This window comes from Eschscholzia californica, unplaced genomic scaffold (assembly GCF_041429995.1).
Source record: "Eschscholzia californica isolate CP2 unplaced genomic scaffold, dmEscCali1.0.p SCAF_6, whole genome shotgun sequence".
Classification (NCBI taxonomy): Eukaryota; Viridiplantae; Streptophyta; class Magnoliopsida; order Ranunculales; family Papaveraceae; genus Eschscholzia; species Eschscholzia californica.
This window is the reverse complement of record NW_028238483.1, coordinates 28710436-28723245: the sequence shown is the minus strand read 5'-3', so window position 1 is coordinate 28723245 and position 12810 is coordinate 28710436. Positions and strand designations below refer to the sequence as shown.

The 12810-nt window shown below is 37.3% G+C and overlaps 1 protein-coding gene across 1 annotated transcript; it reads right to left on the bottom strand.

The window, feature by feature from the left end:
- Window positions 1–1092: 1092 nt before the first annotated feature.
- On the bottom strand, window positions 1093–3923 carry LOC147533230 (protein FAR1-RELATED SEQUENCE 4-like). The gene is made up of 6 exons (XM_086650031.1): window positions 3874–3923; window positions 3743–3781; window positions 3574–3654; window positions 2956–3089; window positions 2324–2791; window positions 1093–2132 (listed from the first exon to the last, which is right to left on the bottom strand). The coding sequence occupies exons 1-6, from the start codon at window positions 3921–3923 to the stop codon at window positions 1093–1095; spliced, it is 1812 nt and encodes a 603-aa protein (XP_086506157.1).
- Between the last annotated feature and the right edge of the window lie 8887 nt (window positions 3924–12810).

Below are 12810 nucleotides of genomic sequence, written 5' to 3'. Positions count from 1 at the left end.
TTATTCCGTACATGAGACTAACTGTGTGTTCCTCAAATTTTAAAAACAAACAGTCCTGATTGCGGTCTATACGTAATGATAAAGATGGAAGATATATTTCTCGAAAGCATCAAGCATAATTACCCGCCAAAGTGCTCGCAAAAGGAACAATATGAAGACAGAGCAAGGAGAAAGAGGGCAGAAGTAACCTACCAAATTTTGGAGGAGTCAAAGGACGGATGGAGGAGGAGTATTGTAGAAGAAAACTAAAAATTTAAATATCTAAAAGTTTATGTGTTGTTTTGTTAAGTTTAATTAGGAACGGATTATATGGTGTTTGAAATATTAATGGTTTGTCACTTAGAACATTGACATATTTGGATGTATATTTTGTTAAGTTCATTAATCGAAGTTCAAAAGTGTCTAACTACAACATATTCTCGGAAACAATTCAATGTCCAATACACTACTAAATTTACTTTAAACATAAATTGGAAACTCAGAACATAGAAACAGTAAATTTACAAGCTTCACTTTAGTACACAAATAATGTTCAATGTCCAACACATTACCAGATTCACTGGCATAGGTTGTAGATGGAAACATAGAGACAGTACATTTACAAAATTTCAGGAAACAGTTCAATGTCCAACACATTTATAAATTTACTGGAAACAAGATAGAATCCTAAAAAACATAGGTTGGTGGAACTAAATAACTAACTTATATGACACATTATTTACACAAGAAAGGGAGAGCAAAATGTTAACAAAAACATAGGCATAGATTGGAAACTCAAAACAGAGAGACAGTACATTTACAAGTTTCACTTTAGTACATTTACCAGATTCACTAGAAACAATGAAGGAAACCTAGAGACATAGAGACAGTACATTTACAAAATTCCAGGAAACAGTTCAATGTCCAACACATTACTAAATTTACTAACTTATGTGGCACATAAGTTACACAAAAAAAGAACATCAGAATGTTAACAAAAAACACAGACTCTCTTCATAATCTAAAAAACTTCAACACTGTAGAAGCTATTCAAAATTGTAGAATGCCCGGTGCACACTCTTCCCCAGCTCAAATGAAGAACATTTACAACCACTAAATAGGTTGGTTGCACGAAGCACTGTTGTGATAACAAAGTTGTTTACATCGACCACATACCCTCTGTCTTTTCCGAAAGTTCCCGGCACTTTCAATCCTAACAGTTCGCGGTCTCCCGGGACGCTTCTTGGTTAAGGGAGGAAGTATCATGTTGGCTTTATCGAAAGACTTTGGTGCATCAAAAGTAGGGACAGGGTTGATTGAAAGACTGTAGGTCTTACAATAAGCATCCGTTGTGACAGCAGGATCAAAAAACTTTGAGGAATTACCTCCATGCACTTTAATATACAAGATAGCATGTTCACATGGAATACCTTGAACTTGCCACTTACGACATGAGCAAGTCAGATTAGCAAGATCAACGGAGTGGCTGGGGTTCGACATAACTTCATATTTGAATTCAGAAGACTGAAGACATTTCCAACTGCAGGCAACATTAAATCTGGACTTCATTGTCTCATTGACTTTTGGGCATAGGAATGAGTTCCAGGAGGCCGATTCAATCCGTCGATCGTTCATCATGTTCATTATTTTTACCCGCAACATATCGAGCATGACCGAAATGGGAAGTACTCTCTCGTCCTTTACCCAAGAATTGAAAGACTCCGATAGAGAAGAACAAATCAAACCATACCTATTACCTGGAAAATATACATCGGCCCAGTTTTTAGGATTGACAGAGTACAAAAATGACTGCACTCCATTGCCGCCCATGACAACAAGTTCAGTAGTGTACTTTTGAAAGTCTGGAACAGTTAGCGCCCGAGCAGCTTTAAATATTAGTGACTGGAAGTAGTCAGACTTCTTGGCACCATTTTTGACACGTAAATTCATATTGTTGCGTAAATGCCATACACAATATGAATGGTGGGCCTCTGGGAATATGTTGGAAACTGCATTTATAATACCATGGTGCCGATCAGACATAAACGTCAACTCTGGACTACTAGCGACAACTCGTCCCAAATTGCAGAAAAACCATGTCCAGTTTGGATCGTTCTCTACATCAACAACAGCGTAGGCAACAACAAACAATCCTGCAATGAATCAGTAATGAATCAGCAGAGGCAACAAACATTTATTTTATTTTCTTACCAGAAAGTTTACAAAAAACTGGGTAGTGGTCAGAAAATCAGGTAGTGGTCAGAAAATCAGGTAGTGGTCAGAAAATCAACTAGTGGTCAGAAAATCAGGTAATTTTCTGAAAACTATACTAGGCCGTACGTACCATCGTTTCCATTCTTTGCTACCGCTGCAAGTATGCATCCATTGTATTTGGTTTTGGCAAAGGTACCATCAACAAATATTAACGGTCGGCAGTGCTTGTAGCCTTCGATATTCGCTCCAAGAGCAATAAAAATTCTAACAAAACGACGAGAAACTGGATCGACTTGAAGATCAATATGACTATTTGGGTTAGATCGAGATAGTGCATCCACATACCACTGGAGCTTCGCATATGAATCCTCTTCTTCACCATATGTTAAAGAAATAGCAGCATTCCGAGCTTTATATGAATAGTAGTAGCTAAGAGCTATACCATAATCCTTTTTAAATGATGTTATAATGTCTTTCGTACTCTTTGTAGGATTCTCTCGGATGTCATCAGCTATTAACTGGCTGACAGCTTCTGTAGACAGCCTAGGCTTACGAGTAGACAATACAAAATCATCACACGTATGGACAGGGTTGAAAGCTTTAAGAACAAACATGGAACGGGAGCAACAGCATGAATGGTCCAACCACAGCTGGGGGTTTTGCATATACAAGTTATCCGGGATAGATCATTCTTAAGGAATTTATAATTGTATCCATGTTTTATGGAATATCGACTAAGAGCTTGTCGAAACGCAGGAGCACCTCCGGGAAATTCCTGCCCAATGGATGTAAAAACTTCTGGCCAACTATCTGATCGTAGAGGTTCACTCCTAACGAGCGCAGTAGATGCCTCAGCATGAGTTGTTGAAGAGGGAGATATAAAATCTTGTGGGAAACTGCATGAAACATAACAATTGTCAATAGCCAGAGAATCTAGTTCACATAAAATCTTTCTGGTTCCAGAAACCTGTTAGTGCACCGGAAACCAATGAGTTTATTGTAAACAAGACTACGAACATATATGAATAGGGTAATTCTTATTTTACAGGAAACTGAGTTTATTTTACAGGAACATATATGTTAGTGCATCAGGTAGTTTACTCGAAACAGACTAGTTTTACGGGAAACATCGACTTTACTAAAACAAACACAGCTTACACAGGTATATGGTTAGAGAACTATGTAGTTGACAGAAAATCATCTTGTTTACTAGAAACCAGTTGGTTTACTGAAAATCAAAGAGTTAACTGTAAATAAGACAATTTACGCCCTTATCTAAATAAGGTAATTACTACTTTATAGGAAACCAGATTGTACAATGGAAATCAATGAGTTTACTATGAATTATTATGAAATATGAGGAGTATTAAAGTAGACTACCGCTGTCGTTCCTGTTGAGCATATCTAGCGTGTGCTACAGCTACAGGAAGAGGGGTAGAACAAAAAAAGTCACGCTCCACCCTGAGTAGTTCAAGTAAACATTCATTCAGGTAATCGATGTAAAAGCAAAAGAGAAGTATTAAAGAAAGTAACATAAACACCCATTCACCAGAGAGGACCGGTTGATCCAACGTTCAAAAGCATTTGACTGAAAGGAAAACAGAAAAGAAAATGAGAATACGAATCTTGTTATCAACAAGGATTCAGTTTTTACATAACAATATAAATTTACTTCCATACGTGAATGAACCTGTGTTTGACAGGTTGGTTATTTCTTCAAGGCCATCCATTATGTAACGCCAACAAATAAACCTGGAATATAAGAGCGTTTGAAAAAAAAACAGAAACATTCAGGGTGAAACCTTGAAGGTAATTGTTTAGGAGAGCATTAAATTAAGTTTCTTAGCCATGAAAGTCAGAAATATTCAGGTGAAATATTTAGGATAGCATTGAAGACAAAGAAGATCATGGTCTCATTGGTTTCGGGTGAAATATTTAGGATAGCATTGAAGACAAAAATCAGAAGCATTGAAGACAAAGGAATAACAAATAAGAAAGTTTCACCTGAAAGAAGAAAACAAAGTCAGAGGAAGAGCAGAGGTTGGGAAGATAATGACCAAAATCTCGGTATAAATAAGCTTCTCAGACTCAATCTTTCTAACTTATGGGCGGGCTTTCAAATTTTAGCTGAAAATTTGGCTGAAAATTTGAACTTTGAATGAAATAGAGAGAGATGAAACGGTTTTGAGAAGGATTTAGAGAGAGAAATAAGCACAAAATAAGGAGATTTGGAGATATTTAGGTGTGATTGCCAGAGTTTAGAGAGATTTTTGGAACAATTAACGTCAAATCTCCATCCCTCATTAAATGGTATTAATTGTTCCCTCTCCATCAGCTGACAAAGGCGTCAGGAAGTAAGAGGAAGGGTAATAGAGGGATTTTTAAAAATCTGTCACAAATAAGTGTGAGCTGTCACAGAAAAGTGTGAGCTGTCTTCCCTCTTTGGACTGGAAATGCATATTTGGCTGAGAAGGGACAAAACGCCCATTTCCCCCCAAAAATTTGGACCAAACGCTCATTTTTTGATAAATTTATGGGTGATGAAGAAGAAGAAGTAGAATAAAGTTTAGGGTTTATGGAAGAGAAGAGGGAGGACTTAAAATAAAATTTCTAATTCTTATAGAACAGAAAAATCATAGTGTGATGTCCCCTTAAAAATTATTGTCCATATAAAAAGTTTAATTTTTCTAGTTGTCCACATAAAATAGTTGTCCATTCAATTAGTCCATCACTCAAAATTACGAATTTCTTTGATCATTATCTCCTTTTGACTGGTCCATTCTTTGTGTTTGTTGAATATTGGGAACTTCCGGTTCGGACTGACTGCCAACTTAATACTAGTATCTAGTAACAAAGTTTAGCTGATGAAACATCAATCGATTCTTATGTTTTCACACATTACATAGTTTGACTAATTTAATTCACCATTTAGCTTATGAAACATCAATCAATTCTTATTTTTTCTTTGTTTTCTTTTATCCTAGATGGCGCGTGTTCATGGATGATTATAATGTTAATATAGAGGATTAGTTCTTTTTCATATACGTAGAACTTTCGATCAAAAGTTAAATTAGTATCAATGAACCAAAAGATGAAATCAGTAAACAATATGAAATCACCTTTAGTGTAATCCGATAACTTTACAAAAACTTAAGAAACTACAAAATATGACAAGTAACCTTTAGATGTTTGGTTTTTCAAACAAAAAAAAAAGATTGATATCAACAAGCATTAACCATTAGCCACTAAGTATGGACCAATTGAAGGAACCACTTTGCCTGGGAGTAGGAAATTACAATCAATAGGAAACTCCACAAATGTTAGAGAGTCAATAATGACTGCTTCTTGAATCAACTGACGAAGATGATGAACAAGTTATGGTTACGTTAAACAAAATATGATGAGATTACGAGGAAAAAAACTTGATACTAATATTGATGTAACTGAAATTAAAAAATATCGATTCTGGCGAACGGTGGTCATTGAATCGGCTACTGCAATCGGTTAAGCGAAAGCGAGATAGGATCGAACTATACTCGTTAGAGCTTTCTAAGCTCCGATACCATAACAGATTATGAAACTAGTTAATATTGGTGTAATTGAAATTTAAAAAACATCAAACATTTAGATGATTGAATTAAGAGATTGATTTAGAGGACTTGAGATTTTGTGACCTTTCAAAAATTTAGGGCTTGAGAGATTGAGACATTAAGGATTGAGAAATTGAGACGTAAAGAACTGAGAGATTGAGGGGTTGAGAAATTGGGAGAAGAATGAATTTCTAGTGAAAACAGGCAAAGAAATGTAATTTACATGGAAGATTGCTTTGGGTGCCTTGAAATGTTGCTCTGATCGCTCTGGTAGTCTGGTGTGCTACTTTCGACTCCCAATAGGTAGGGCGCCTAAAGTGGAGGCAATTAAATTAAATCAGAAAAAATCAATGACTTTTCCACGCTAACCAAAATGAAAATAAAGTAATCAATATACACTTAAAATGTTGACAAAATGTTTTAACGTTAGTTATACACTATATATTTTTAAGTTGTTTAGTGAATAATAGATCACATTAAATTGTTCACGAAACCAAACTCGTAGTATGAAGTTTCTAGTGATAGCTTCAAATAATTTTCTAGTAAGGTTTCTTTGATATGTCAGCTATATAACAACTAAGTAATTAGACTCTTAGAAGATCAAAGAGAACATAATAAATGTTAGAGACGATAATAGATACATGTACACCTAAGATTCCATGTCAGAATTGACTAACATAAAACTGAAAACTATATAAACGCTTCGGTACAAAAAATTTATAAATAAGAGAGACATTCATACTCACGAAGTCTAATTTCATTTGTACTAGTTTAAAAAACAAGGTTGAATTATCCCTAAAACCGTGAAACCCAGAATATTTGAAATCTCATTGAATACATTAAAAACTTGTGGAATTTTCTTCTACCAACAACCCTTGGTTGGTGTCGTAAGAGGTATAATCTTCCACCTTAGAGGTCAAGGGTTGGAGGCACACGCTGAACAATTCAAAAAAAAATTTGTGGAATTCTAAAGGGTGCCAACAACAATAAGTAGGAGCGCTTACAGAACCACCCTAAGAATATAAAAAATAGTGTTGTTCACGGTAGTCGAACCCAGTGGCGTATCCAGGATTTACTTTGAGGGGGGTCTAAAAAATTTGTTTGAAATTCAGTTCAAAGTACATTAAAAAATACTAAAATTAGTTAGGAAAATTCGACCAATTTTAGAAATTCTAAAAACCTAAACTAACACCACAAAAAGAAGTTGTGGGATTTGAACCCACGACCTTCTTGGCCCCTCCTAAAATTGCCTTGAGTTCTAACCAATCTGTCAAGTTTCAAGTTATGTTAAGGTTATGGACGGAATACTCTATGTGCTCGCCTCAGAGTTCCAACGGAATAATAAAAGATATAAAGGTGTATGCGCGGTCTCAAACCCTCGACCACTAGAGTGGTAAAACAACCTTTTAACCGTTGAGCTAACTAAGATTATTGTTATTAGTAGGAACCTACAACTACCTAACTGTTAAGATGTTTTTTTTCGTTTTTTTAATCAAATATCGTATACTAAATCGAAAAAGTTGAGGGGGGTCTATAGACTCCCCTGGACCCTTCATAAATCTGCCACTGGTTGAACCCATGACGCAGGACATACGTTTATCCGCTAAGTCATATACGATACAAGTACATGATCTTAGTATTAAGAGCACTTACTCAGAAATTTAAGATTGGGCCCATGTTTGGTGGGGGGCCGAGGGTGGACGCCCTGCCCCCTCCCCCCCCCCCCCCCCCCTCAAACACGGTCCTGTGTAGGGCTGGGAAAACGGTCTGAAACCCCGCAATCCGGCCCGTTCGGCCCGAACCGTGAGAGACCGATGACCGAAGCCAACCCGAGCCGGGCTTACCCGTCCCGATAGCTCAGGCTTATAGGGTCGGGACTCGAACAAGGACTCAATTCCGAGTCCCGGCCCGATAAACTCGCCCAACACCCGAGCCCGATATCCGAGCCCGATGATCACCCGATTACAACCCGCGGGATCTTAAGATCCAACGGCCAAGGTCTTTAAAACATATAAAGACTATGTTTTAAATTTATCCAAGGGGTAAAATCATTTGGCCTTAAAGAGCCTTGCTCCCGTGTCTTTGACGCAATAGTGAGGGATTTGAGAGATGGAACTTACACTAGGCTTGAGCCCATTATCACAAGGCACAATATATGACTTGGATAGGTTGTAGATGAAGTGTTGAACATACTTATAGAAGCTTAAGGTTCTTTAATTCTTCACAAGTGGACAATGTGGTACTATACTTTTTATCAACAATGAGTTTTCATTCTTTTTGTTTAGTCCCACATAGAAAAGGAACAAAGTTGAGGAGAATTATGAGCTTTATATATAGGCTTCTTGCATTCAGCATTGGCTATGTTGTGCTGAAATTCCTAGACTAGGAATTAGTACCGACCACAAAGACGAGATTTGGTAGTATGCCGATGTTGAGGCATTGTGCTTATGCCATGTCATCAAATAAGTCAGTTGAGAATGTTAGAGATCCTAGATGGTACTTATAGAAGTTCAAATATCTTCAATACCTATAATCTTTCTATGTGGGACTAATACACATTGCTTAGTATGAGTGTTTCTTGTTTAATTTGGTTCTACATAGAAAGCTTACTAGGGAAGAGAAAGATTGGAGCATGATACAAGTGTGTGAAGACCAAAACAAGAATATGTCAAACTATTGTATTTGACCAATAATCAATAACTCAAACTTGATTCAACAATACCACTGCCTGTTGTATGGTAATTTAATATTGTACAATGGTAGTTTTTTTGTTGAAAGTGTATTGTGGTAGTTTTTTTTGTTGAAGATGTATTGTGGTAGTTGGTGCAAAAAATAATAATAAAGTGTTTGCCTAGAAAAATATGTTGACCGTCGACGTATGATATAGATTGTTTATTATATAGTTATTACTATTTTTCCAATACAATATGTATGGTATTGTTCATCGTCGACGTATGACATAGCTTGTGTTGTTAGAGTGGGTGAGGGTGGTTCGTATAAGAACATATAACACAAGTACTAACACAGGTTTGTGATTTTAACATTTCCCTAGTTAGTTTTATCTCATTTTCGAACAAACAATAGTTAAATCTTCGTGGTAGATTTCTCAAATCTAATGGGACAAGATCAAGATTCCTATTATGTTCTTTTAATTTTCAATACTCTTAATGATAAATCAAAACTTTTTAATCAAATCTACCTTGTGTAAGAGGTGCTCGTGTCATTGTTGCATTTTGGTGTAGTCTAATACCATTGGTGGAATTTCAGAGGTTTAACGTCCAATATTAACTACTTAGGATGGGATGTACAAATCTTAATTATTTTAATTAACTTAGAGTTTGTTGAAATATATACCTCGAATAGCTTTCTTTAGTATGTTATTTAAAATAAAAATCCGCAAGTTGGAGATTTGATAACTCCAATAAAGACTCAAAGTTTAATTGTAGCTCCTTTACGTAAGACAAACATGCTCAAACCGCACGATCATGATCACCAATTAATTAGCTAAAATTAACTATGTGCGAGTTGAACCCCTCATTTGGTATCAATAATCTCAACTTTAGAGTAATGTGTAGGCTCTAGAGAGATTTTCCAAATCCATGAAATGCTCGAAATATCTTTGAGAAGCTTTACGGATGGAAGAATATATCTTTAATTAGATACAAAGTACTAAAAGTAGAAATAGAGAGAGAACTCAAAATCTCCAGAGAAATGGGACGGGGAGAGGGGTGGGAAAAAGATCCGGAAGACCGCTATCCGACCCGTTCGACCGAGATAAAAAGTGTCCATGAACACCCGATGGTCATAACGGTCAGTGTCCGACCGGCCCGAAAGAATTGGCGGACGGTCACGGTCAAAATTCTATGTCGAAGGACCGACCGCTGACCGACCGGTACGAGTGACCGAATAGGTTGACCGACTAAACTGTCCTCATTTTTAGAAGTTGACCGTTGAATTTTATAGACATATGAATATATGATGATCGTTGGCTATAGTCATATAGTCCTCTGGAAGACCAAACATTAGTGCATGACTTAATTATATCTTGTCAAATGATGATCAACTGTGTTTTTTCTTTTTTATATTTACTTTTGATTTCTTGGGCTAAACATCTTCATTTGTAAGTAATTTTGTTTGTGGTAATAAAAATAAAGTTCTGAATTAAGTAAATTTGTTGGAAAGTCCGGACCGAGACCGTCCGGTGTCCGACTGGACCGGTAAAATAAACGGTCTTGGACGGTCAATGGACAAAGAATTCTTGAGAGTGACCGTCCGAGTCCGCCCGAGTAAATAGGTGGTCGCCAACAGTTTATGTCCGAGTCGACCGGTTCGATGAAGTTAGAGTCCGATACCGACCGGTCCGAACCGATTCCCACCCCTAAGTAAGGGTGAGCAACGATCGTTTTTTTTTCGGTTTTGGTTCGAGCCGAAGTTGAGCCGATAAGTGGCGGTTTTACTTAATCGTCGACCGAAGTCGAGCCGATCATTCGGCCGACCGACCGACATGATTCGGTTCGGTTTGGTTCGACTCGGTTGAGTTCGGTTGATCCGTTTAACCGGACACAATTTAGAGAAAATGGTAAACCAATGTTATTCATTTCATTGCATATACGAAAAATAAAAATGAAGAGTCCATCGTACTTTTCCACCATTACATATACCGAAAATAAAAATAAAAAATTCATCGTACTTTTTCACCATTACAAACAAAAAATAAGTAGAAGTGCGAATACAAAATCTATACTTTTAAGTTACTAACTAAGAATGAGTTCTGGTACATAGAAAATTAGTGAAGACTTACCTCGAAAAACCTTTCAATCAAGTTGAATAGGTTGTGGTTGATGAAGCCGACAACAACAACAACTAAGAAGGAGGACAAACGGTAGACTTGGAAGTATTGATTATGGTTTTCCTAATTTTTTTCCTTATTAACTTTACAAATTTATTTTTTCCTCTCCATAGAGTTCGATCAGTTCGGTTTGGGCGGTTTATAGAAACCCAAGCCGAGGCCAAACCAAGCCGATTTGTGTTGTTCGATTTTTCTGCCGAACCGAGTCGGACGGTGATCGGTTCAGCCGAACAATAGATCGGTGTGGTTCGGCTTGGTTTGGTTTGGCCGATTGGTTCGGTTTTTGCTCACCCCTAGGGGAGAGTACGTAGAGGTACGAGGAGAATAATAGCGAATTCAAAACTTTAGACAAACTCTAATGACTGACCGCCTTTCCTTACTATGGTAAGTCATTTTGCCAAACTTTCTATAGCTGGCGGGGCTCGGCTCAGCCGACTTCTTTAAGTTAGATGGGATATGATCGAGAGCCAAGGGTCGCGTCCTTTACCTGTTCTGGTTGGATTGTATCGTTGGTGGCATGTCCTAGGGGTGTTCATTTACTATCCGAACCAACCGATCCAAACGGATTTCGACGGTTTGGGGACCGATCCAATAGAGAGCCGGATTGATTCGGATGTTAAAATGACAAAACCGAGTGGTTTGATCGGTTTATGTATTTGGTTGACGGATAACCGAACCAAACTATTTATTGTTATTTTTTATATATTATATATATAAATAATATGATGGATGGGTGTGGTTTAATAGTTAAGTTTGTTCCATGTTTGTTGATATTGTAGTTTAATGCATGTGTAACAGAAAGTAAATGGCGCTGATAATTGTAGCTTAATTCAATAGTTAAGTTAGTTCCATATATTTAAGTCGAAAGTGCGAAATTTTGGTTATGACACAGGTGATTCGGTTATCCAACCGATCCAAACCGTTCATGCATAGTTCAGATCGGTAACCGAACCAAACCATGAGTGGATTAGTTCGGATTTAGATTTGAAAAAATCGAACCCTTCGGTTTGGACTTTAGATTGGCCCAAAAAGTCGGTTATCCAACGATATTCACCCCTAGCATGTCCTGGTTGGCCAATACGCTTTAACTTGGGGTGAGCAGCGGTCGGTTTTTTTCCGGTTTTGGTTCGAGTCGAAGCCGAACCAATAGGTGGCGGTTAGACTAAATCGGCGACTGAAGTCAAACTAATATTCGGCCGGCCGACATAGCTCGGCTCGGTTTGGTTCGGCTTGATTGAGTTCGGTCGATCGATTTAACTGAACACAATTTAGAGAAAATGGTAAACTAATGTTATTCATTTCATTGCATATACGGAAAATAAAAATTAAGAGTTCATCGTACTTTTCCACCATTTACATATACCGAAAATAAAAAATAAAAATTACTTTTCCCCAATTAAAAACAAAAAAAGAAGTAGAAGTGTGAATGCAAAGTCTATATTTGTAAGTTACTAGCTAAGAATGAGTTGTGGTACATAGAAAATTAGTGAAAACTTACCTCTAAAAACCTTTCAATCAAGTTGAATATGTTGTGGTTGACGAAGGCAACAACAACTAGAAAGGAGGACAGACTGTAGACTTGGAAGACATGATTATAGGTTTCTTAAATTTTTTTTCCTTATTAACTTTGTTAAATTATTATTTCCTATTTCCATAGAGTTCGGTCGGTTCGGCTTGGGCGGTTTCTAGAAACCCAAGCCGAAGCCAAACCAAGCTGATTTAGGTTGTTCGTTTTTTCAGCCGAATCGAGCCAGACAGTGATCGGTTCGGTCCAAAAACCGATCGGTGTGGTTCAGCTTGATTTGATTTGGCCGATTGGTTCGGTTTTTGCTCACCCCTAGCTTTAACTTTGTTCGGTTGAACTTGGGTCCAACCCAAGTCCTAATCCCATGGGTCCTAGTCCAACCCGACCTATGAACTTCTCTATCTTATATATCTCTCTTCATATATTCTACCAGTTGAGACATCTGATTACGTCCAACACTCTTAGTGTGTAACCTATTTATAGGATTTAGTTGCTACTCATATGTTATGTCTCGACGATCGTAGTTAATTCATAACTAAACACTACTTACGACCCCTAAAGCGACTGGTCTTTATCATTCAGGTCTTCTGACGTCACATTTCCACCTTGACCAAATGACATCTTCTTAACCTATATCTAGAGCATTCACCGAC